This window comes from Lonchura striata, chromosome 2, assembly GCF_046129695.1.
Source record: "Lonchura striata isolate bLonStr1 chromosome 2, bLonStr1.mat, whole genome shotgun sequence".
Lineage (NCBI taxonomy): Eukaryota > Metazoa > Chordata > Aves > Passeriformes > Estrildidae > Lonchura > Lonchura striata.
Genome location: NC_134604.1, coordinates 1854664 through 1882229, shown reverse-complemented (window position 1 = coordinate 1882229; position 27566 = coordinate 1854664). Strand labels below are relative to the sequence as shown.

The window sequence follows — 27566 nt, the reverse complement described above, 5'->3', positions numbered from 1 at the left end:
CCTATAATGAGCTTCTAGCTGCCTAACCCCTTACACATTTAATACAGATCTCCCAAAGATTTCCTCTTATCCTCTCCATCCTCTCTGCTCTCCTTGTATTTTTAAGCATTTCAAGCATTTTCTTGCTTAAAATACTGATTTGTCCCTGCTGAGGTGACTGGGCTATAACAACATGCTGTAAGCCCAGCACTTGAGGCAGAAGCTTCAGAAGGTTCCAGGAGCAGCAGATGTGCCTGGTACCCTCACACTTCCCCATTCAGCACCAGGGATGCACCACCAGCCTGGAAACGTGCAGATGCATCCTTGGTCACACTTCACACTCTGCCTTCTCCTGCCCCACTCCTGTCCTTCATCCTTCATGTATTCCAAAAATGTTTCTGAAGTGTTGTTTTAGGAGTGACACACCACAGCTTTTTCAGCATTTAATAAGTTGGTTTAATAGCAAGTACTTATTTGCCTGCATCTCCCACCTGCAATTTCTTAGCACTAATGCTGGTGTTGCCGAGCTCTAAGGTTCCTCCCCATAAAAGTGGTATTAAACGAACTTCCAAATTACAGATCTTCTCCTACATGTTCTAAATATATACAGGAATATTTCTTTTACTCAGCTGGAGTAAATTTAAACTAATTTGATTCTGCAGATTTGGGCTTGTCAGTGTATCAACTCTGTTTAAATCACATCTCTTATCAGGTGGGATTTAAAAGACCACCAGCATATCAGAGCTGTTACTGTTCAGTGCAAAGAGTACTGGACATCTCCTAATTAAAGTCTGGTAATTCTAGATTTGATTTTGGTGCAGAAATGAACTAACAAACCCCAACAATATTTTTTTAATTCAAACCTTAATTTTTAATAAGAAACCTAGAGCTTGGACTTTTAATTGTGTCTGGAGGCTACAGCAAGGAAGACTGTACCTGCATACCATTTTGTAATTGAGCATCCAATTCAAAGTTTCTACTTACTCATTCAAATGCAAATTAAACTAGCTAAAGCACAAATGCCCAGTCTGAGATACAAATTCAATTATAACAAGTCAGTCACTGAATTTTTAACATAGATGCTTTTCTGTACTTATATTTACATTTTAATCTAGACAGAACAATGACCCTGGTGAGGTATATGCAGATTAAACTTCATGTATATGACAAATGAAAACAAGCCAAATAAAATAGACTAGTAGGAGTTCTGGGATTTTTTTTTTTTTTTCAACTTCAAGAGACAGATATGACAATTTTTATCACTTTTGGTGAAGACTTTTCCTCTGAGTGAAAGAACTGCAACCGCAGACATCAACCCAGAGATATGATCTCAGGCTGGTACTCCTGGCATGACCACAGGTAGATCAAAGCACAGAAAAGATTGTTCATCTGAACCATGACACCTTTTACTCAACTTAAAAGCACGTCACGCCTTTAGCATCTACAAACCTTTCAAATTGCACCTAATTAAGAGTTGAGGCTCTTTGAATAATTTCTCCTGCAAACAGCCAAGTCAAAAAAGACTTTGGGAGGCTTGTTCCATACCGAGCAGCTTCCAGCAGTTCCACACACTGACCCACCCTGGAACGTGGACACCAGGCTCAAGGGCTCCAACCACTCTGAAGTGCAACCCACAGCTCCCAATTTTTGTGGCAGATGCCCACAGCTCAAGACCAGGCATTCCTTCCCACAGGTTGTGTGTCTGCTTGTGGTGGGCTCACCTTCCCTGGATGGCAGGTCACTCCCCAACCCAGCTGGAGAGAGAAAATACAGCTGAAGGGTCAAGGGTTGGGATGAGGACAGGGAGAAATCACTCAGCAGTTGCCTCCACAGGCAAAACAGACTTGATTTGAGGAAAATTAATCAGGTGTATTTAAAGTCAAATTTGAGTAGGATAATAAGACAATAAGAACATATCTTAAAACACCTTGCGCCCACCCTTCCCTTCTTTTTGGCCTTAACTTTACTCCCAAATTTTCTACTTCTCCCCACAGTGGCACAGGGGAATGGGAAATGGCCAGCTCATCATGTGTTGCTTCTGTTGCTCCTTCCTCCTCAGGGGAGGGACTCTGCACACCCTTCCCCTGCTCCATCCCACAGGAGGCAGTTCTTCATGACCTTCTGTTTGTGAGACATCACACAGGTTCTTCACAACCTCCTCCAGGGCGAGTCCCTTCCATGGGGTGCTTCAGGAACAGACTGCTCCACTGGGAATCCCCCACAGGCTCACAAGTCCTGCCAGCAAACCTGCCCCAGTGTGGACCTCCCACATGTCAGAGTCTGAGCTATTGATGATTCTGAGATTGTAAAAGTCTCTGTCTGTCAGCCCCCTGCCAAAGCAGAAGCCATAATTGGTCTGTGCTGGTTTCCAGGTTGTTTATTCTGTTTATCTCTCACATGTTCTGCTGCCCTGCCCAGCTCTGTCCTGCAGGGCAGCGTGTGGGGCTCTGCCCTCAGTGGGATGTGACAAACATTAAATACCAGAAACTCCCTGGGCTGGATTTACAAGAACGTGCCAATATCTGTCACCTACGTTGGACAGTGTGTCCCCAGCCTGAACCAACAGAAAAATGCCAACACCACAGTGAGACATGGAGGGCATGAAGAAGGAGAAAAAGGACAAGGCACACCCAATTTCCTCCATCTTGTCCCCTTTGGACCCCTCATCTAGAATCCTAAAATTTTACTTTTGCACCTGTGCCACACTTAATTATTACTGATATCAAACACTCAGAGCTGGTAATTCATCCTGTAAGACTGAAAACTCTTTTCCATGGACAGAGACCACAGCCAGTGTCTCTGGGGCTCTGTCCAGGGTCCCAGCCCTGCCAGGGCAGCCAGAGGGATGCTCTGGACTCCCCCAGCCTCCTCTGGGCTCTGCTCTGTGATGGGAATCTCCACAGACTGCAGGTGGATCTCTGCTACAGGGGAACCTTGGAGCACCTCCTCCTCCCCTCCTTCTCTGCCCTTGGTGTCTGCAGAGCTGTTTCTGTCACATTCTCACTCCTGCTGAATTGCCACTGTGCAGATTCTTCCCCCTCCTTAAATGCTTTATTCCAGAGGTACTGCCACTGTCACTGATGTGCTCCATGGTTTTATGAGACATGGAGGGGGTTTCTGGCATCGTCTTACAGAAGCCACCTCTTTAGCTCCACCAATACCAAAACTTTGCCCTGCCAATTCAACATACTGGTTCAGAGAACGCCAGCCTTCTTCAGGGAAATCTGCTCATCCTCCTCACACCACATTTCACAGGTGTGTGCATCAGCACTGCTGATCCATTGTGAACCCAGTGACTGACAGCAGAGCCAGGACTGGGTGCCTTGACACAAACAAGCCTTGCTAATGCAGTAGCTCAAGTAATCCATTCTTGCCCTCATAAAAATCCAATCTTGTCCAGTGCCATGTGCTCAGAGGTCAGTAGGTTTCACTAGATCCCCAAAAAAATGCTTTGATCTTGTGTTGGAAGCATACAGGTATCAGGTCATTTGGTTTCAGAAAGGGCACCCAAATCGAAAAACAAAATAGATACACCTCTTCCCATCACACACACATGCTCATCTTACTCCTGTTTACAGTGTTACAGACACTGAATTTAAAGGACTTTGTGGTCTCAGTTGACCTGTAGCCTAATGTCACAGCTTGGCCGAATTTCAGGGTCAAAGGTTATATGTAAAATAGAAAAGCAAAGATAGAGTTCATTACAGAATTGATGTGGATCATGTCTGATGATCCACCATGAGCCTAAGTTCAACTTTACATAATCTAAAAATCTGTACATAGACCTGGGGAAAGATTAAACAGGTAAACACAGCCTTCCACTTAGCCCATCACCATCAGCTCCAAACAGAATAAAAATAAACTCAACCCTATACTAAATACAAGTTTTAATAAATTGTACTCTGATGGAAGAGTTTTATGCTCCAGATTTCCTGTTGAACAGTTAGCTATACTTTAGCCTATAAATTTTTATTTATTGCAAGTAGCAGTTTGAAGAATGTACTTTCGTTTTAGGTATCTTCTGTTCTCCATACTTCATTTATTTGCATCAACATCCTCCTCCTTCCTTCTGTCCTTTTAAAACAAAACTTCCTGTAAAAAAATTTGCAAATTTTCCCATAGCTCCATGATCTTTTTGGCATTAAAGAGCAGCAGAAACAATTGCAGTGCCGTGACAGATGAGATTTGAAGAGGAGAGGAGAAGGAGATTTAGTTTGCTGCACTGTCTTTCGCTGGGGTGCTTTCTGGAGAATTAAAGTGTGCATTAAGCTAAGCACAACACTTCTGAAAGCATACAATGATTCATAAAGGTCTCTTGTGCTTAGTTTTATATTTTTTCCCCAGCAATATTTAGTGCAACTTGCAACCATCAATAAAGAACATGGCACCTAAGACTATCTAACACACCTACTTAAGGCACAATATTGGCACTTACAAACTATCCTAGTAAAACTTCTGAAGGGCAAAACTAAAACAGCAACTCAAAAGTGAAGTACAGCAATCAATCTTACACAAACACACCAAGCTTTCACAGCCACCAAGACATGTTCTTGCATGTGTTAGAGCAGGCAGGCTATTCTCCTTTCTGCTCTAAGCACTAAAAAAACTCCTAGAGGGGAGATTACATGCCAGACTAGAAGAGAGTAAAAATGTACAATTTAAGGTAATTTTGTCTTTAAAATATACCAGCAAAGAATTTCACAAGTTTAATGTTTTAGTAAAGAAATAAAGATTTCAACGGCAGAGCTGCCACAGTTCAGAATTGAAACAGCAAGGAATTCTTTTGTCAGCATTAGGAATAATCAGGTCTTCCCTGTTTATTTAGCACATTTAATAATAGTAAAAACAAAGAAATCTGGCTATGCACGATGGAGAAACTTAACCAACCCCTATGTATGAGTTATTCCACCTTGAAAATTCACACTGCTGAAAAAATTCAAATGCTTTCTGAGATGAGCAAAAGAAATTAAGACAAAGCAAACAAAACCTCAGCAGGATAGGTGATTTGATTTCAGTTGACAGAAGCTACACATCACCTGGCTTCCACTAAGGACACCACTGCTACACTAAACAAGCCCTGCAATTTAACATCAAAGGAGTTTCAAAAGAATAGTACTTTAGATGCTGAAATCACTGTTTTTCTTCACTTCCTGACATTTTACAGCAACTGCCCAAGGGACATGAGAGACTTCAGCGTTAGTCAAATAAAAATCTGAGAAAAAAAAAAAATTCTGTTTTACTCATACAGACAACTTGATTGGAAGAGCTGCTAAAGTGACCTTCCAAGTGATGAGGTGTGAATCAGGATGAAGGTGAATCAGGATGCTCCACTTTAAAAGCATGTAAATGAATTAAAGCCAGAGAAGGTTCTGGACAGCTGCCTTAGTGCTTCAACACCCAAAGGTGTTTTTGAAACCAGCTACAAAGGGACATACAGTCCATCCTGGAAGTAATTCTCTGAAGAGGACAATTCAAGAGCACACAATTAGCTGGAAACTGCACCTTGAGAGCAGTCTGGTGTGCCTCTTCATTGCCTTGGCTGATGAGGCAGGGGAATAGGAGAGCTGTACTGAAGTGGGAATAAAACAGCCAAGACTGTCAGGGACTGGGAGAAAAGGAGGAAAGGAGAGGGAAATGAAAAATTCAGTCAGGCATCAGTTTCCTCAAACTGTGGAAAAAAGCAAAAAGTCTGTAGTAGGGATCTGCTTTTAAGACAAGAGTTTTCAAAGCAGCAGCTCCAGGTTCAGAAACAAGTCACTTGGCAGGAGGAAAAATGTTCAGGATGTTGAGAACCAGCCCATGCTGCTGCAAAAACCATTGCAAAAACCATTGCTGTACAGCACAGTATGCCCTCCAAGTTTCAATTCAAAACATTATCTAAGTTGCATCCCCAATACTAAAATGCAGGCACTAACATCAAATAAGTAAGCAGTATCTTGATTTTTTATTATCAGTCACATTATATGAAAATACAGTGATCCACTCAAACCACTATCAATTCCTTCTGTAGGATGTTTCCACAGTGCAGTAACTGGACACAAAGCACAAAGTAAAAAGCATCTGCAGAAGTACACATTAATCTGCAGGCACCAGCTCATGCAAACCTCTGCTACAGTTTATTTTCCTGGCATTTGAATTCACACAGCTTTTGAGGAATAAAGCAAAACAAAGAACTGGAATGTAGGAATAGAGAATTTAAAACACATTATTCTGTCAGCCCTGCCCAAGGTCCATATTAAAGTTTGAAAAACAAAATAATTCTATGCTTTCTTATTGAGACAAAAAAAATTGAGATGGCAGTGTTTGGATCATCATCTCTGTTGTATTGTTCTCTTCTACTTTATGTTCTCAAGGAAAAAAAAGAAAATTGCCAACTAAATGCTTTATGTTCTTATTTCAAAATTAAAAAATACCACTTTAATAAATGATCAACAGGAGTAATTTATAATGAAAAATGGGCTTTAATAATATTCACTACACACAGAATCACAAGGGTTTATTGGTAATAAAAGCCTTAATTACAGACTCAATTATTGATAGACATAAATGAAGTACAGTTATATCATTTTTATAAGCTGTGCAAAATATAAAATAAAAAGCAAAGAAACTATGCCTGGGCTTTATTATTTCATGTCAGTAAGAAGGTGGGGGTTTTTTGTTTTGGTTTTGTTGTTGCTGGGGTTTTTTTAATTTACAAAATGATTCTGCAACAGCCCTCCTTCCCTCTGCTTGTCTCTTCCTTTACCTTTCACTTGGCTTTTCCACATCCATCCAATTTCTCCTTTCACGCAGAGCAACAGAGTCCTTCCCAGGCTCTTTAATTCTTTCATTCTGCCATTTTAGATGATGGCAGGAATGAGTTATGGCCAGAAGGAAGCCAGGCAGGCACTGCTCCCCAGGCACCCTGCAGCAGCTTTGGGGACAACCCCACCTGGCCAGCAGGAGCTGGTGATGGCAGCAAACCACAGCTTCACTCACCTCTCATTTAGATTTCAGAGTTCACTCTGAAATCCCTCTCCTGCCCACACAGGAATTTGTGAGAGCCTTGCAGTTCTCCAGCCCCTTTTGGACAGCTCAGCTCCGAGCTGATGTTCCACAAGGCAGCAACAAAACCAGAAGGAAAATTGCCTTGTTGACAATGCAGCTGAGCAGCAGCACCATCAATCAGCCCCCAGCACATCACCACAGCTCCATCCTTCATCCCAGGCTCATTCCAGGATCCTGGCACAGCACCCCAGAAAATCACTGCCAGAAGACACCTGCCCTCCAATCAACCCCTTGTTCATGGAAGAGTTGGTTAAACCATCTGTGTGATCAGAATTCCCTAATTTGTGCAGAATTTGGGGCAATTTGAGAAGATGCATGATATTTGAAAGAGAAAAATAGCCCCACTAAACACAGATATCAAGGCCTGAAGGAGAATCGTGCCAGTTGGGCTAGAGGAAGTTGCTATTCTTAGCATTGCTTCCAGTTAAATAAAGATTTCTGAGTTAAATAAAGATATCAAGTGTACCTAAGAAATGCTTTCATTTTCACTGCTGCTGCAATTTGCAGCTGGCAGTTGAGTTTCTCAGTGAGGTCCTGGGAAGAAGACAAGAAGAAAATTCTGCAAACTTGAAATGACTGCACATTGCCAGAGGTTCAAACCGCTTTTAAAAACAGAGGTGCAGTCAGGAAACTAAGTCAATTAACAAAAAGATAACACTGAAACAGAAAATGCAGTTAATGAGAGCCTGACTAATGCCAATTAAATGCTATTTAAAAAAAGAGGATGCCTGTGATACATTATTATTCAGAAACTAACTGGTCTACAAAAGCTAGCCTTGAACAAGACATAACAAATGGTTGTGTTAAATAACTATAAAACTAACTATAAATAACTATAAAACTTTCTTAAATTAAAAATGAGCAAAAACTCAGCTGATAACACTTAGCAATTTCAGTAGATTTTACCATGCTCATGGAGAAATAAACAAAGAAAAGGTACAAGACACCCAGTTTCACCAAAATTAATTTTATCTTGCAAAATAACCAAGACATACAAATAAATCAAATATCCTACTGGGCATAATCTGGCTAGGAAAGCAACTTGATCCACCCATTTTTGATAGCTGCAGTTTCAGATACTATTAACGTTAAATAAAAAGAAAAGGAAAGAAACACCCAAGGATTATATTGGACAAAGATTTTTTTAAAAAATATTTTAGTGAAGCAAGCTATGCAGAGGTATGCAACTCTGAGAGGATATACCATCCAGCAAAAACAGAAGCCAAGCCTGCAAGAGCCTTCAGAAAAACCATCATAGACGAGTCAATAATCAAACACCAATTATAGAACATTTGAACAAAAATAAAGGAGGTACCTCAAAAATAAGAACATCAAACGTTGCATATAAGCAGCAAACACTGGGCTAGCAGGTCTGAAAGACTTACAGTTCTATGGCATAATGCACTCACAGCCTGTCACCAGCACAAATAATTTCTGCACACAAAGAATTTCAGATATTTGTTGAGAACGTTGGAGGAAAATAAAATCACAAAAAAAAAAAGGAAAGTTATCCTTTGTTACTCCCCTGTTTATCTGTAAATTCTGAACAATGATGTGGCTGAATTAACCACGCAGGGATGCAAGCATTCTTTAAACTCACAGAGCTGAAAGTAAAGCAACCTATGCTTACAAGTGAAAGAAAAGGTGTTTGACTAATGAGAAAGTATACACCATCATCTTTGGTGTGGGATGAATGTAGATTCAGCTCAGAAATTGAAGGGCTTGACCTTCATCTATTGGAAGCCAGTTTAAAAGAAAACTTCAGGGAAAACTATTTCTCCCTCATCTCCCTAAAATGCAACATGTAGAAACACATTGAGATAATGTGTAGGAATTCAATGAAAATTACTACAGCTCCTAACCTTTGCTAACAAGTTTCAGGGCTAGGTAATTGATTATAAAAACAAAACTGCATTCATTATTTGCTAACTTCTGATAAGCAGCAGCTATGTAATTGATTCTCCCTTTCAGTATGCAACCAATTGTACTGCTACCAAAGCCTGTATGTGAAACACTGGTATTTTATTCAACAGTTTGTCTCACTGCCTACTTTCCCCTCTGTGAATAAAGACTGAACTCAAATTGCCATTAAAAAAATGATGTGAATTACTTCAGTGTATTTAATGTTATTACTGGGTAAATGGCCTGAGACAAAATGAGATGCAAGGTTATCTCAAGTTACTACTTTTCTGGGAGGAACTCTAGGAGTCAGAAGCAATCATTAGTCATTGTTCCACAAGTCTCCCAAGAAGATCCATCACAGAAATCTGGCAAATCTCATAATCCTGTGTTTCTGTATCTCCAAGGCATAGTTTGGTAGACAAATTCTGATTAATTAGCTGTATCAGAATAGCCTGCTAATATAAACAGAGCTCTCATCAGCATGTGCATTCCTGGCAGCAGAACAATTCCCCCTCTGCTTTTGCCAGTGCAGTCTGCTCATGTAAGCACATCTCTGCTCACACCTGGGCTGCTGTGGAAGCCTTGGGGAAACCTGCATTATATTCTTTGAGCAAGGTCTGTTGGACAGTTAGCCCTGAGAATTCTACCTAATACTTACCTGACGTGTTTCCTCTCTAGATGGTTCCAAAACCCCATAAGCTTGTGTTTAATGACCCAGAGGGAGAAAAGAGCAGCCTTCTTTACTCCTCTGCATAATCACCTGCTGGCCTAGAGCGCAAGTCTCTCCCCGTGGTCACTCACACAAAGAGGTCAAGGCAAAGGACTTGGAATCCTCATCACATTCACTGCTGGCTGAATTGGTCCTAGACTGAGAAATTCTGTGCAGAACTCCTAGATAAGAGAGATGAGATGAGAGATGACAGATGAGCCTGTGATTAAGAGTCACAGTGTCATGCTATCGTAGGCATGGTTAAAGAAAGACAAAAAAAAGATTTGTTTAAGCCCATTCTTTCTTTAGACAGCACAAGTTCAAGTAGAAAGCACCAGCCTAGAGATGCATCCTCCACTGAGGTGCCTGTCCACTGCAAGGGGAACAGAGCACCTGCTTGTCTTCAATAACTCCCACTTGATCTCAGTAAATTTTCTGTAGGTCTTGCTTCCTATCACAGTTGTATGCAGTGAGAGCCAAGATTTTGCAGGATTTTATTTATGTCTAGACAACTTTTTAAGTCTCTTACAGCTAGTCACAGCGATCCTTCCTTCACTCACATTTTACAATCTTCCAGCATAATGAAAATGAATGTCCAGGAGCTGGAACAACTTAAATGATCATAATTCACAACAATCTAATAAAATACGCCTCACTGAAACTTAATATATAAAAAAATACAAGCTGAAATTAAAACTACTCTGGGAGTTTATTTTAAATAGCAATAACAATAAAGCACTACAGTATCTCATTGAAAAGTGGGACACAAACAACACATGAATGGGACCATAACTGAATTAGTCTACACTGCAAAATAAACAAGTAATCATCACAGGATTTGATAGCCATGCATTTAAACATATCCTAATCCCAAAACTAATAAGAAGGCATAACTATAAAAATAGATCTCTCATGTTAAGTCTCATAAAAGTCACAAAACTGCAAATCTGTTCGAAAGGATTTTCTCACATTTTAATTAACTATCATAAAAATATTGTGATGAGATAATCTCAGTTTATATAGCAGCATTTTCTCCATTTAAAATTACGCTCAAGAAAGCTTAGTAAGCTGCCTATTCCCTGCTGACAGGCACAAAAAAATGTATCCATTCTTATATATTCTATTTTATAGATGGGAAAATCATGTGTGTGCAATTTAAAAACGGAGACTTTAAAAAGAGGTGAACTTACTTCAGACTTGGGAAGACTGAACTAGCTCAATCCCCTACCTGAACTATTTCTTTGCAAGTCATGATAGCTCAACATGCTCTGCAAGGAGCAGAAAGGTACCGTGACTCACAGACAGTGTCCAGCATCTTAACAGCCTCTACACCATCACTTTTGGTGCACTGTATCCTCCCATGCCCCATCTGCATGGCTCCTGATATTTCTATTCTAAAATCTAGGTCCTTAAAAATCTAGTTAAATACTCAAATAATTTCAAAGCTGGGTGTTCAAACACATGCTGGATGATGAAAACTCTTGTGTTAGCTTAATTTCTGTACTTGGTGACCAAGCAAAGCTGCTGTTTTAGGTTTACAGCACCTGTCAACTACCACAGAGTGCTTCTCCCCACCTCATTCCAGACACAGCATGAACAGGCTTAGACCAGAAAAATGCCTGGCTGTTGCAATTTCAGCAGCAGTGGGTCATGCACTGTGTTTATTACAATATCCTTATTAAACAACTAATGTTACATTTCTTCAGAATTGGTAAAAAGGCACTGTGAGAACACTCGGCTTTGAAAATATTTGAGTATTTGAACAGATTTAAACAGCCACTCCACAGAACATCTGATGGCCAGCAAGACAGCCACAGACATTTATGTCACCCAGGGATTATGCTCAGCACATGACACCCTTTCCCTGGCACATTACCTCATGCACCAAGTCTCTTACAGTGCCTAGAAGAAAACATTCAGGGTTTTTTTCCTCCCCTCAAAAAGACTGTCAGTATGAAGAGCTTTTCATTTGATCTTTTCTGACCCCTAGATGGAGAAGGGAGGCTGTGTTAGTCCAGGTGTTGCCCTATGAGTACATGCCACATATACCCAGGGCAAGAATGCCTCACTTTGCCAAGTCCCTGTGGGAACAGAGAAGGAAATACCACTGAACTGTGTGGCTGACAAAAGAGGAACAGGGTGACGTGGCAGTAGCAGCATCTTTACCAAGAGGGACATCCTGCTGAGTTACTGCAGGTGAAAGGAAAAGGTGTGACTGTCAACCCCAGGGGAGCACCTGGAGATTCAGACAGGGGAGAGCAGGTGTCGCCCTGATTCTTAAGATTTTCTAAAGCCTTCTGAGTTTACATTCTGTTTGAAAACTTTCTCACACAATTTTCTATAAGCAACATATTGTTTTGCATTCCTTCATAGGGGTGGAGAAACTTGATGTAATAGTGGTTTGTCCAATGTCATTGGAGAGGTGGCCCATTCACTCTCCAATCCACTGTCACCTTTGGAAAAGTATAAAAGTTGTATTCAGAGAATAAACTTCCTTCTTTACCTTGCAAACAGCAGTGGCTCGTGTCGTGCTTTCACGTGTCCTATAGCGACAGTCAGGCACTGCCTATCTTGAAATTGGGTTCTCCCCTGCTCCTCTCCCTCAAACTACTCTGATCAGGGGCTCTCCCCAACCCCACCACTTTCCAGATGCTTCCTGCTCTCCTCTCACACCTTGTTTCACTCTCAAGCCCAAATCCTTTCTGTGCAGAGGGCTTCCTCCCCCGGCCACAAAGGGGAAGAGGCAGCACACGTTGGCTGTGCCAGGGCCCTCGGCTTCCTTCCTCCTGCCATGGCCTGCTGCTCTCCCACCCCAACATTTTCCTATTCCTCTTTCCTATTCCTATTTCCTTTCACAGGCTGTAGGGATATACCTGGTTGAACATGCTGGAAGTAAGTTCTTTGCCTTTCAGTCGGGTCTGCCACTTTGCAGAGATGCTGATCTGTGTCCTTGTAATCACCATCACTGACAGCAAACTTCTCTCCCCCTGTAAAAGCTCCAGTTATAAATATTTGCTTACAGAACAGTGGCAGAAAAGTGAACTTTTAAGTATGCACAATAATACACCCTGTCAAAGATCCAAAGTGCTGCTGTTGCAATCCTAGATACTCCAGCTTTAATTGTTTTCACCTCTAAAGCCTTCACTCTCCAAAGCCTACAAAACATAGAGGCATGCTATGTCAATGACACAGTAAAGTTAAGCAAACAATATGCTAGCAAAAAAAAATATTTTCTATTTTTCAGCCTGAACTGTTATCAAATGTCTTTTGATGTTCAAGTGGTATTTATAAATCAAAACCACCTCCATTATGTTATTTCGCTTTCTTTAAGCCAGAAATCCAGATCTTATTTTCTTAAATTTCAGGTGCCAAAAGAATAAAAATTGGGAGATAAGAATTTAAGGAATCTTTGCATTTTTTTCCCTTTCCTATGATTTTGAGAAGTCAAATTCAGATTCCCCTCCAAATAAAATGGCAGCAAAGAACAACTTTATGTTCCAACTCCCTATAGGAAATTTTAAACCTCCACTCCTGTGTCATCAGTAGAAGAGATCACATGGATCAATACACAAAATACAGCACCTAGAAGGCACAGTTAGAGCCACACAAGGTCCAACCCAAAGCTAAATCACAGACAGGATGCTGCTCAGCTGCAGCAGTAGCTGGTGGTACAGGCTGACACGCTCCCTCCAGAGTCACAAAACACTCAGCCCATCCTTCCTGCAACAAGGGAATAAACAGTGGCTCACAGGAATTGCTGCTCCTGATGCAAATGGCACCTCCCTGAGCTGTCTGACCTGGACACGTGCTGTTCCAGAGCAGATCTCCAGACAATCTCCCTGTTCCAAACCTCCTGTGGCAAAGTTCAGTCACCCTGGCATTGGTAGAGCTCTTCAACGTGCAACTCACCTGGAATATCTGCAAATATAACCTGCACAAGATTCAGCACTCCAGACTCACCAACAGCCTGTGGGCAATAGAAATTACCGGTGATGTGCATCCACTGCAGAATTAGACCACAGTAAACCACCCAGCCTTGCAGCTGCAACTAAAGCATTACCAAGCAGCCAGAGGCCGTGAAGTGCCCATCATGTTTGAAATGCAACTCAAGCAAATGCCATAAGAAACATAAATCATTTTTTCACCACTAAAGTACCAAAGATCTTTCAAATCCTTTCAGATGAAATGCAGGCTGTAGTATTTCCACCCTGACTTAACAACCCAAGAGGGCTGGATGTGTCCAAGGGGAAAGTGGTTCTCCTAAGCCACTGTCAGTCCCAGCTCACAGCAGCTTCTACAACCACCATTGTTTGAAAAGCCTGGCAAATGGTGCCACTTTTTTCAGAGAAAACTCAGCAATTTCCCCTTCCATTAAATTATATTTTAAAAACAAAACAAAAAAAAACCCAACACAACAAAACAACCAACCGAAAAAAAACCCACACAAAAAACAAACAAACAAAAAACCACAAAAAAACAAACCCATCCCATCCAACCCAAATGCCACATCCCAGTCCTTCAGTGTTCCCTTACCACAGGGAATTAAAAAAAGTCTGGACTTCGTACTTTTTTTTTTTTTTAACTTTCAAGTTGCTGTTGAGGAAGATAATGGAAAACTGCAGAGCTTAGCATTTTATTAGCAGATGGAAGATTTAGATCATTACCCCACACCTGGAATTAAGCCCCAATAAAACTTTTGGTTTTGTAGTAGCTCTCCCTCCCTAAAGACAAAGTAACAGTTCAGCTCTAAAGAAGGAAAAGAAAATGCAAAAAACATAACTAGAAGTGACTTAAAAGACAGCTAAAAAAATACTTTCAAACATTATGAAAAGTTTAGGCAAAAAAATGAAGGTTTTCATTGAAATAATCCCTTTTAAGTTTCTATTTTTAAATAACAAGGTCCCTCAAGTTTTATGTAGAGTTTATCACACTGTCACAGAACTTGCAGTCTGTGAACCACCAACTTCCTTCTGTGGTTATGAAAAAAAAAAAAAAAAAATCTGTACTGTACAGTATGTCCAAAAAAAGAAAAAGCATGAATTCTCTATTGTATTAAGAGAGTCTCCTCAAAAGGAGTCAAGGTCCCCACATGCTCAGCACTCTGCTCTCTCACCCTTGGATGAAAAGCCTTTCAGAACAATTGTTGCTGCTTAAAGATGATGATGCCTCACAGGAAGACTAGAAATCAGTTGAAACACAAGTAAAAGCAAGCTATGGGTGTTACTTTTGTGAATTAGAATCCACACCTAAAACAAGGCTGTTTTTATACATACACAAAACTTCCAGTGTGAACCTCGTATGTGGCCTTCAGGAGTAGCCATAAGTAAAACTATAACAATAAATAATTTTGAAAAGCAGTATGAATGCATTACTTCTGCCCAGAAAAATTAACAACTTCTTGGACTGAGCCATCAACATCAAAACTACTCCCACATTTTAAAAAACTGGGCTGAGCATTCCAGCTAGAAACTACTCACCTGCCTCTCCTCCTCTGGATGCAAACACTGCTCCTCCCAACACCCCCTTGTTGATGGGTAAAGCTGCTGGCAGCTCCCCCTCAGCCATTCAGCATTCACCACAGAAACACACTGAGTTATTCATTCCTCTGGGCACTGATGCAATGCAGAGAGAGCCAAAGACTCTGAGCACACTGGGTGTGCTGAACCCATCTTTGCTTATCACTGCTGTATTTGCAGTTGGACACAATAATTAAACAGTGACCCACAGGGGGCTTCACACACCATTCAGAGCAGAGGAAAAGTGTTTCGAAAGTAAGCAGACATCTCTGCAATAGGTCAGAGAGTAAGCACACCCCCAGCAAAAGGTGGGAATTTGTCGTGATTGGGAGGAATAGAGATCTTTCCCCGCTAATGTGAGAACCCCGGGCTTGGTCTGGGGTCTCGTGTGGTGGAAAAGTCTCTCCTCAATCTGTGCTTCCAAAGAAAAACTCCACAGCCTCTTGTTGTTTGGTCTCAAAGCAGTTTATTGCAAGTTATCTAAAAGATTTTCTTCTCAGGCTGCTGTAGTTTGCTCAGCAGCTCAGGCAGAGGCACACACACACCCTGACATCCTCTCTGTCTGCTGTCTTCTTCTTCTTTCTCCCCCCATCCAGGGCTGCTGCTATCTTTTATATGATATATTACGTATTACATGTTTATAGTTTTCCCCCAATACCTACTACCTATATTACCAAGTGCTTTTCTACTCTAAACCAATCTGTGAGTGCCAACATCACCAAGAATATGGAGACAAGGAAGAAGAAGGAGGAAGAACAGGATCAGCCCACTTTCCTCCATCTTAGAACTTCTGACCCCCATGTACAAATGAAAAACCCCCCTGGACAGGTGTTAAAACCCCCCTGTAAAATACTAAAAAAAAATTCCCCTCTGTTTTGTAACTACTTTTACTATCCTATCTAACCCTTTGTGACTGCTTGTTCCACCTCCAAAGTTGGTAACTCATTCCATGGCTCAAACTCAAAATCTCAGCTGTTTCCAGCTGCCTGACAGGGATCTAAAATGCTTCTGACCAAGGCCTGGAACCTCTAAAAATGTCTGAGGGACATTTTGAGTTCCAACACTCTGAGATAGCAGAAATGAAACAGCCTCCATGGACCTACAGGTGACCACCACTCCAGGAGAGCTCCTGCCAGTGGCTCTTCACTGCCTGCTGGCCAAGAGGAGCTGCCAAGCCCCCAGGCTGAGCTGTGTGTGAGCCCCCCAGGGCCCCCTTTGCAGGATGGTGACAGCCAGCATGCCCCAATACCCAGCTACACTCCCAAAAAATCCCCCCAAAAAACCCACAATTCTCATTTCCCTGCTCCTGTCCCTCTGCCATCTCTTTTGTCCCTGTGATACACCAACAGTTTTACACACAGGCCAGAAATCTTGCCTTCCTTCTGCCTGCACATAACAAGGGCTGAAACCTCTTTCAAGACCAGGAAAGAACTTTCTTAGAGAGCAGGCAATGCATTTTGTGAGGATGCATTGAAGATGCCAAAATATTCTGTGAATCTACTGAAAAATGGTTAACCTGCCTCTATATCCACAGTGGTCACCTTTGCAACGTGTCACTTGTTTCCCACTATCTCAAAAGTTTTAGACTACTCCCCCTGCTGCCCCCAGAAGCTGTGCAGAAGTTTTGGATTTAACACCCCAGGGTACTTAAAAGTGCCAAGAAATGACCCAGAACCACAAGGGAGTCTGGACGAAATACCAGACATACAGAAATACAGAATCTGACCCTTACCAAGCCTGCAGGTGAACTTGCATAAAGTGCATTCCAAGATTCATATAGGCACTTTGGAATTTGCTGCTGTGGGGCACCTCACATTAACTGGGGTTAAATCTTGAAGATAAAGGACTTCAAAGCTGAAACAGAACATTTTGCATCATTCAACAGCAGCATGATGTGCCAGGTCAAACTCAACTACAGAACAGTCATCACTCCAAAAATCCTGTTACACAAACCATGTCAAGAGCTAAACTACTGGAACAAACCATTTTCTGAAAGTTTTAAGTATTTAACAAAACCAAAAATATCGGGGAAAAAAAGTGCAAAATATAAATGTATGCAATGAGAAGCAGCTGTCATTATTTACTCATACATTGGTGACTGTTTCAAACCACAGGGCTCTATTAGTAATCATAATTACCAGAATTACTTTACTAACTGTAAGGCTCTGCATTACTAAGTTCTTGCAGAAAAATAACAGTAAGAAACATAATTCACTCAAACTGGAAGCTGCTGGGATACTCATAACACTGATTTTCTTATTGCTTCTGTGTGTAGGCAAGGTTCAAGATCAGCAGCAAGTTATGCAGCAGTTTGAAAATACTTGACAAAAATCTCAGTCATTAATTATATTTGGAAAAATTATCCCCTCACTAACCTTTAAAATTGTCAAGTGTAAGATGCAAATGTTTCCTGGATTTGCATCACCAGTTGTCAAGGCACTACTTTGCTGTCAAGTGTCAGAAATTTCCACTTTCCTCAGTTTTAGAAAGCAAATCACATACTGGGGGGTCCCTGTGTGGATTTTAAAATAATACATGCCCTATCATCCTCTCCATATGCAAGCATTTGATGTGCTGTGTCAAGAAGGAAGAAATTGATTCAGCATTCTTCTCTCTTCTGAAGTTACATGGCTACACTGCAGTTTCCCAAATCCTGCCTGAATATTCCATTTGTCCTTTCCCTGTTCCACATGTGGTTTTGTAGGTAAAGGCCACTGAGTTCATTTGTACTCCCCAGAACAACTAGAATAAATCAACAAACCATGATTTTATCTGGATGAGTCACAGAATCCACTTTGCTAAACACATGCTGCTTTGTACATTTCAGAAAATAGAATTCCATGCCAAAAGGGATAAATGCATAGATTAATGCTCTAGCTATCTCATCAACTGACAAATAATTCAGAAGCTGCAATTAAAAGAAACAGCATCTCACAAATAAATTTGAGATCTCACAGTTGCCTTCAATTGCCCATTTTTAAGTATATTTCAACCCATGTATTCTCTGTAAGGTATCCAGTTACAGACTCTTAAGGGAACACTTACCATTCCACCCCAGAGATAAACTGTGCTAACCCTCTAAAGCAGGAGCCTTAGGAATTCTTCATGGTCACCATGAAATATTCACTTGGCTCAACAGTGAGTTTTCAAAAAAAAAAAAAAATTATATTTTCTAATAATAACAAGCAAACAAACAAACAAAAAAAAAAAACCAAAACCTGCAAAAAAACCCTAAACAAACCCAAAATCCACCCCACCAAAAATTCACATTAAAAAGCCAAACCAACAGAACAGTGAAATAAGTCAATCGCATATGAAACATCACACTTAAATCAAGCTGTACACAAGCTACATCTGTTTTGTTCTCCAATATCTATAGATATTTTCTTTAGTTAAATTGAGAAAACTGATTTTAGAAATGCAATTTCTGCAACAAGGAAAATGATAAATGGCATTTGTCCAGGATTCATCTACTTGAAGAATAATGCTGAGTTCATTATAAGCTTACTTGAAGGTGACTCAAAGAATATTTTTTAGAAGTCCTGTTCTTTACTGGGACTTCATAATTAGTTTCAAAAATCATCTGATCAGAAATACTATTTTAAAAATGAAAGTATTCAAGAAGAATATAAAGCCCTAAATTTACAGCAGTTATCAGCTGTCTGTATATATGCTTTTTTGTGTTAGAGACATGGAAGGGGTTAAAAGCATGCACCTAAGCTGGCTTCTTTCACAATGACCACATTTACAGAATGGCATACATATTCCACTTTTCCTTTAATAAAAAATCCTGGAAGAAACACACTGAAAACCCAGACTTTTTTAAACAAATGCCCTACCTAACTGGAAGTTTTACTGGAAGTTCTAACTTTCTCTCACCCCAGCAGTAAGTCTGGTACAATCATTTCCTTATCCTGTTTGTAGCCTATTTCATGCCACACCACTCTTGGCCATTTGATCCCTGAAAATACCCTCTATTTATTCTAATTCTTTTTGGGCTTCTCCATGAATCTCACCAGCTGAAACTTAGACAAAAAGTGTCCCTTAAAAACCTGATTCTGTAGCGTATCTATCTGAAACACCCAAAGCCTTGCAGCAAAAGAGAATTATCTCTAACTGAGTCATCTTTTGGGGTTTGCCTGTTATGTGATTTGGATTTGTGCTTCCTTCCCCTTTGTGCAATAGGAAGCCTAGGATGAAAGTTAGATGCTTTCAGTAGTGAAGCCTTGCACTACAAAACACTGTGAAAAACAAAGAGTTTTATTAAACTTTCTGGCTCTGGGAAAAGCTGAGACATGCTGCTTCCAACAGTCAGGTAGCGGAGCTCCCTCTATTGAATTAGCTGCCAATATCTCTTCAAAGCTTTAAAGATGCCGCTGTGGTCAGAATCAGTGTTCTAATAAAAACCTAAAAACCTAAATGCTTCCAGCCTGGGCAGCTGGGACCTGTCACGTACACAGTGTGCAAGGGACAGCTCAGGGAAGGGGACAGCCAGCACGCAGAGGCTGTGACACGCCAGGATGTCACTGCCTGCCAGGGCTCCTGCCCTGGGGAATTCTGCTCTCCTTGGCTGCTGACTCAGTTTGCCATCAGGTCCCAAACTGCTGTGCCCAACTGGAAGAACTTAAACGTCTCTCAGACATTTTTAGAAGTTCTAGGCTTTAGTCAGAAGCATTTTAGACCCTAGCAGGCAGCTAGAAACAGCTGTGATTTTGAGTTTGAGCCATAAAATGAGTTACCAACTTTAGAACAGTCACAAAAGGTTAGATAGCATAGTAAAAGTAATTACAAAACAGAAGGAAAAAATTTTTTAGTATTGTACAGGGGGGTTTTAGCACCTGTACAGGAGGGTTTTTACTTTGTACATAGAGGTCAGAAGATCTAAAACGTGAGCTAATCCTATTCCTCTCCTTCTTCTTCCTTGCCTCCATGTTCTTAGTAATGCTAACACTTATAGATTAGTTTGGAATAAAAAAGCACCTTATAACATAAATAGTAGGTATTAGGGAAAAACTATAAACATATAATACCTAATATATCATATAAAAACTAGTAGCAGCCCTAGGCAAAGAGAGAGAAGAAGAAGACAGCAGACAGAAAGGATGTCAGGTGTGTGTGTGTGTGTCTCTGCCTGGGCCACTGACCAAACCACAGTAGCCAGAGAAGATAATCTTTTAGATAACTTGCAATAAACTACCTTAAAACCAAACAACAAGAGGCTACAGAGTTTTTCTTGAAAAGCACAAGTTAAAAAAGAAACTTTACCACCACATAAGACCCCAAACCAAGCCCAAGGTTCTCACACCCAGCTCCCATCATTAACCGTGCCAGGGCATGCTACAGGTGGTGCCAGCACAGCCCAAACCACAACGCACGAGTGCAGTTTGAGCTTTTGAAGCTTTTCTTCACAACAGGGTACAACCTAAACAAAATATATGGATATACAGACTGCTGAAACATTTATTAAATCACCAACTTCACTTTTTACTTCTTACCAAGGGAACAGCTTAGTATTTCCATTGCTGTTGAAAGCATTTTGAATGCTTTCTACCCAAACATTACAGAACTGTTCTAACCCCTGATAACCTCTAAAAATTATACCCTGCAGGTGCTCTGCCTTGCTCTCTCTTTTATCACTTTCTCACATTTTTTACCTCCTAGAAGAAGAATATTTATTATCAACAATAAAAATACTAGTTCAGAAGAAGCAGCGGTGCTTTAATAAGCAAATATTTATTTGCCTCTCTGGAGACCTATATCCATGATTAAAAAAAAAAAAAAAAACAATTTGATCTTAAGCTAGGCAGAAATTCCTCAAAAGAGCCAACACTGTGGAGCAGAAGATTAACATCCACTGTTGTAGGAATGATTGTGATTCAAGCTATCCTCAATAAAACACACTGGGGAAGACAAAGGAAACAAAACCAGAGAAGATAAAAAAAAAGGAATAAACTTGATCTGATCACTGCCAGTAGTGGATTGTCAGAATACAAGGTGCATTGCAATCTCCTCTCTAAATGATGAGATTCATTTTCTAGTGTATTAAAGGCAGAAATGTACAGCCTCCTTTAATATTCATCCTGTTCCCATTAAAGAAAATATACTGAGATAAAGAACATGTAGGTCAAAACCTTGTCTTCTGGGAAGATAACACTCAACCATTTCATAGCAAGGGGACTTGTTAATAGTCAGGTTTTCCTGGAAAAATCACGTTCTGCTTAAGTAATTTCTAATTATCACCCTACGGCATTTACAGTTCTTTAAGAGTCTCTCATCTGAGCATCTGTGAATGGAGGCATAACTATTTTTCTCAAAGACAGAGGAACTTGAGAGAAATTAGAATATTGCAACAGGTCCTCAATCCTCTTACAAATGCAGCCTTGCAGTTTACACACGTTTTTTAATAAAAAATTACTATTACCAGATGAAAAAGCTGCACACCAGACCGCCCAGAGGAACCCTAAATAGCACTGAAGAGAAAGCCTGAAGATTATAGGGTTTTAGATATGGTAAAAATCAATATATAAAGTCTAGCCTCCTATCAGAGCTGGCAGAACTAACCAAGACGACGACACCATACCATTAAAGGTGTGGAAAAACAGTTTCAATAATCACCATGGTAGTATCAAAAAGCCACAAAACTCCCGTGTGTGAAACAGCAGTGGAATAACCACTGGAGATCAGATCTCAGCTTATGTATGATCATCATGTTATGGTCAGAGTACAGATCACAAGAAGGGAAGACTGAATATTGATAATCTAGTGTTAGGAGATCCAATTATAAATTACAGCCCATTCAGTCTCCCCAGTGTTATTAGGCTCAAAGTGCATACAGAGAGGTGGGGGTCCTCTGAAAGCAGTTTCCTTCTAGCAACCTGCTCTTTTTGCACCCAAGAAGTCCAAAACCACTTTGACCAAAAAATACTCTCCATAAATCTAAAAATACTCTCCAGAAATCTAAAAAAAGATGAAGTGTTACACATGAGCAGCTATATTAATGCTATTGCTGCTACGGAAATGCTCGCTTTCACATGGCTCAGAAGGACCTCCTATGGAATCAGGTATGATACCATGGAAATCTGCAGTGAGCACTCTTACACCTTAAGATTATAAGCCTCACTGTAGAAGTAAGATACTTGCAAGAAAATAGTGAACACTGTTTTAGCCTGATCATACAGATGTAATTTGCTTTATGTAAAATGCTTCTCCTATTTTATTTTCCCCTTTATGTATCATCTTGCATAAATATTTAGAGATTCCGTTCCCCAAAAATTTCTGCTGGAAGCAAGTTAACAAATGAATTCTACTACAAAGAAGATAATATATGAACACAGGGAAAATAATTTTAACAACCCGGTTACTTTCAAGAAGAAGAATGGATGGTACTGCAAGAAAGGGGATTACTCTTACACAGGTTAGAAAGTGAAAATAAAATCTCTCGCCATTAAATATGACTTGTGACAGATATATTTATTTAATGAACATAACAACATATATTTTCTTCAATGAAATTCACCTGGCTGAAATTTCAAGGATTTACAGACCTGGTTGATTTCTGTTGTTGCCCTGTACCTTCTCAGTGCTACAAACCCAACAGTAGAGGGGAGAGCACAAGAAAAATAGTTTATGTTGGAAGATTTTCACATCAAAAAAGAAAAAAAACCCTAAATATATCAAATGGTTCCCAAAGCAATCAATTTAACAATTAAAACTCACTTAGGAATGAATCTGGTCACCTGCAAATTAGGCCACAAATACATGGCACACTGAAGCATATACACGTGGTGCAGATGCTTTCTGACTTCAGCTTCAGAAAACCCAAGTGAACTCCAGATCTTGATATAGAAATCCAGTTTCCCTAGCTCAAAGTCATACCAGGGAAAAAACGCAGTCAGAAGTGAGAACACAATGAGTGTCACAAATAAGATTACATGTTTCAGTCTCACTAGGCTTAGGCAATATTGGCAGTATGTAACAAGTCTTGTAATAAAAGGAGAGACTAAGAGCTTCGTTGTTATAATCCACCAGAAAGCAGGGGGAGGGGGAAAGGTCATAATTTTGTCCTGATTAAGAGTTGACTTTGTTTTCACACACAGCCATTCCTCTAGTGATGTATGAGATTATAGCCCATTTTCTCACTTAGTCTGACCTACAGTCAGGCTCTTAGTGCCAAATGTGTACTTGGACCCCCTCTCTCTTTATCATCCTAGGAAGTTTATTCTGTGAAGAAACAATACCAAGTTTTCTCATGAGGATCTCTAGTCCATCTTAAATATTGCCAAAGATATTTACAATTGGGGCACATAAGCTTTTAATATGCTTTTAATAGCTCATCCATTGCTTTCCATACCCAAAACTCAAATGGAACTCCCAAAAGCCAAGCACCATGATAGAGTAATACATCCATAATTTGTTTAGATGATAGCAAACTAGCTATACCTAAAATAGCTGAGATAGCAAGGGGGAAGAACCAGTAAAACTACAGCAATATCAAGACCTTTTTATAGGTGTTTTTGCATGTAAGCATCTTTTATATTTCTCAGAATAAACAGAGAACTAGAGGCTTAAATCTACTACTGGGCTTTCCAGGCATTTTCAGTACTGCAGGGAAAGTTTCTAAGCTGAGGTAGAGCTGGTTTCTCCCCACACATATTTCTTTACAGTTAGCCTGAGCTTCTCCTTGATGGGGCAAGGAAGGAATGAAGAGCAGAAAGAACAAGCTAAATGGTTTTACTGACAGCCTATTAAGATTGTAGGTAGTCAAGTAACATTTTTTTTTATAGAGCTCCATCAACACAACCTTTGAGATAAAATATTTTACGGTTTCACATTTTGTTCAAATGGAAAATGTAACCAGTCACACAATAACCAAGATTGCTTTGTATTTCCTCAGCTAAATCTCTCCACAGGGGCCAAGCCTTGCTTCTTAGAAGCTGAGGTGCTTATCCCTCTGATAATCCACATGCCTTTAAGATTTCCTAAAATGAACCTGAATCTTTCCTGAAGACTTTTTTTGCATCACAGCAACCAGTATTCTTTGTAAGCTCTGCCACCGGGACTGGTATTTCTTATGTCCAGCAGTGATTATAGCCTGTATTTGCCCAAGCAAAAGCCAAGCAGCACAGTCTGACACACTGCTTACAGTTCTAGTATTGCTGTTGATTCTGTCTGGAGCTTTTTACTATTCTATTTGAAATTACACATTCAGGAGGCTTCCTTTACTGTTGTAGCTAGTTTTCAGTCTTCTACTTGGAGCTTGTAAAACACAAGTATAAAAGCACCTAGTGAAAGAGGTCTGCTCTTCCATTTCCCCAAGAGCATACTGGCTGTAAATGGTTAACTAGAGAGCACGTAACAACCAGGCAGAGGCCAGGAATGAAAAACCACCACCACTTCCAACACTTCTGCAAACCCTCCGCTGTTGCAAAGGCACAGAGAGGCAAAGCCATTTCTTAAAGCAATACAAAATTTTACCACAGGCTGACGCTCTTTCTACAAGAATAATGAGACGGTCCCCGCGCTTAATGCAGAACTCCTCACTTCACAGCTTTTCCCTCAGACTTCACTTTCACGCTCAATATTTACAAAACAAAGCCTACAAACACCTCATAGCCAAAATATTCCCAGAACAATTAGGATATTTAGCACTCTCCGCGCCTTCCTGACTCCCCTAGAGCCTCACTCAGGAGCGTTTCCACGGGCGGGGAGGGCAAGCGAAGTTACCCACGCGAGCCCGATGTGCCGGAGCAGCCTCGGGAGCGACATCCGCGCTGCCCCAGCGGGATGCCCGGGCAGGGGGTACCGGGATGCCCGGGCAGGGAGCACCGGGATGCCCGGGCAGGGGGGGACCGGGATGCCCGAGCAGGGGGGGACCGGGATGCCCGAGCAGGGGGGGACCGGGATGCCCGGGCAGGGAGCACCGGGATGCCCGGGCAGGGAGCACCGGGATGCCCGGGCAGGGGGGGACCGGGATGCCCGGGCAGGGGGGCACCGGGATGCCCGGACAGGGGTACCGGGATGCCCGGGCAGGGGGGCACCGGGATGCCCGGGCAGGGGGGCACCGGGATGCCCGGGCAGGGGGGCACCGGGATGCCCGGGCAGGGGGGCACCGGGATGCCCGGGCAGGGGGCACCGGGATGCCCGGGCAGGGGGTACCGGGATGCCCGGGCAGGGGGGCACCGGGATGCCCGGGCAGGGGGGCACCGGGATGCCCGGACAGGGGTACCGGGATGCCCGGACAGGGGCACCGGGATGCCCGCCGCGCTCCGTCCCGCCGGCAGCGGAAAGCGGCACCGAAAGCGCGGAAGGAAGAAGCGGCTGAAGCGCCCAAGTTGCGGGCGGCTCGCCGCGCTGACGTGCCGCTCAGGCTGGAAGTGAAAGCGGCACCGCGCCGGGGCTCGGCCGTCGCTGCCCGGCGGCCGCTGACAACGCCCCGGAGGGACCCCGCGGCCGCTTGCAACGGGGAAAGACGAGAGCGGCGCCTCTCGATGCCCCGCACCGCTGGGGCAGCTCCTGCCTTTCCCACAGGAGAGACGGGCAGGAGAGGAGCGCTCTCCGCCAGCAGGCAGCGGGACGCGGCGCGCAGGGAGCCCGCGGAGGTGCCGGGCGCTCCGGGCGGGCGCGGCACCCGCGCCCGGCCTCCGCTCCGCCAAGGTGCGGGCGGGCGGGACTCACCTGGGGGCAGGCAGAGGGCGGCGAGCAGGAGGCAGAGCAGCGGCGGGCGGCGGCAGGAGGCGCGGGCGGCGGGGCGCTCCATCATCCCGCCTGCCCGCGGCGGGACCGGGAGGCGGCGGCGGAGCGGGGCGGCGCGCCCGCGGGCTCTTCCCTCTCGCAGCGGAGCGCGGCGGCGACTGCTCCCTCGCCGAGGCCTGGAAGAAGCGGCGGCGGCTCTCCCCGAGCAGCGGTAACTTCCCGGGCGGCGGGGCGGCTGCTCTCCCTTCCCGGCGCGCAGCGAGGAGCGGCTCCGCACCGGAGCAGGTGGCGGCTCCCTTCTGGCAGCCGAGCGGCGCTCCAGGACTGAGCGCTGCGGCGGAGAGGCGGAGCCGGGCGGCGGCGGGGCTGGCCCGGCCCCCGAGCCCCCGCCCTCCCGGAGCACGGAGCGCAGGCGGGGGGAGCCCCGCGGGCAGCCCCGCCGCCGCCGCCCCGCCCGGTGCAGCCTGTGTGCCGCCCGGGATGTGCCGGCCCTGCCCCGGGATGTGCCGGCCTTGTACCGGGATGTGCCGACCCTGCCCCGGGATGTGCCGCTGCCTCCCGGGATGTGCCAGCCCTGCCCCGGGATGTGCCGGTCCTGCCCCGGGATGTACCGACCCTGCCCCGGGATGTGCCGGTCCTGCCCCGGGATGTGCCGCTGCCTCCCGGGATGTGCCGCTGCCTCCCGGGATGTGCCGGTCCTGCCCCGGGATGTACCGACCCTGCCCCGGGATGTGCCGGTCCTGCCCCGGGATGTGCCGGCCTTGTACCGGGATGTGCCGCTGCCTCCCGGGATGTGCCGCTGCCTCCCGGGATGTGCCACTGCCTCCCGCCCGGGATGTGCCGGCCCTGCCCCGGGATGTGCCGCTGCCTCTCGCCCCGAGATGTGCCGGTCCTGCCCCGGGATGTGCCGCTGCCTCCCGGGATGTGCCGGCCCTGCCCCGGGATGTGCCGCTGCCTCCCGGGATGTGCCGCTGTCTCCTGCCCCGGGATGTGCCGGCCCTGCCCCGGGATGTGCCGCTGCCTCTCGCCCGGGATGTGCCGGTCCTGCCCCGGGATGTGCCGCTGCCTCCCGGGATGTGCCGCCGCCTCCGGAGCGGCGCTGTGAAGGAGAAGGGGCCAGGGCTGACGAGCATACGGGATAAACCGATCCCCCCTTCCCCGAGTCCTGCTTTGCCCCCGCTCGGTGCATGGGCTGTTTGCTGGTGCTGTGCTCAGGATGCGTGTTGGTTACGAGTACTGCAAATCCAAAGCTAAAAAATAATGAAATAATAATGGCAATGCCCGTTCTGTTGAGCGTGTGGTGCCTCCTCTGAGCCAAAATGAAAAAAAAAAATTAAAAAGGGGGAGAAAAAAAAAGACAATAACAATCAGCTTAATCAGATTTATTTCAAAAATCAGAGGATTGGATAAAAGGAGGGGAGCTCACAACACTCTGGTTGTATGAAGAAACGCGCTGCAGGGTGAAGAGGAATCTTTCGTCACTGGTGGAAGTCGGCTGCCCTAAAGGTCAAAAAGATTCCTCATCAAAGCGATGTAATGCAGCAGCAGCGCTCTCTTCTCCTCCCGTTCGGGTCTGAGTAGGCAGCGCTGTTTCACTGACGGAAAGGAGCTGAAGCCGCACAGCGAGTTTCTCAGCTAGCAGTGATCAACACGTAGCCCACGCAGCCATGTGAAGTAAATGTAATGTCCAAAATCGGAGCTACAAATAATGCACATAGTTT

The 27566-nt window shown here is 43.4% G+C and overlaps 1 protein-coding gene across 3 annotated transcripts in view; it reads right to left on the bottom strand.

Moving 5' to 3' along the window:
• ALCAM (activated leukocyte cell adhesion molecule) overlaps nt 1–25959 on the bottom strand; it is a 118975-nt gene extending 93016 nt beyond the window's left edge. Inside the window, exon 1 of one of the 3 annotated variants that reach the window (XM_077790921.1) lies at nt 25828–25959. In XM_077790921.1, coding sequence (XP_077647047.1) covers nt 25828–25912 — 85 coding nt within the window. In that variant the 5' untranslated portion in view covers nt 25913–25959. Of the gene's footprint in view, nt 1–15114; nt 15490–25827 lie in introns of those variants that run through there. The other 2 variants (XM_077790920.1, XM_077790922.1) reach the window with 2 other exon arrangements.
• Between the last annotated feature and the right edge of the window lie 1607 nt (nt 25960–27566).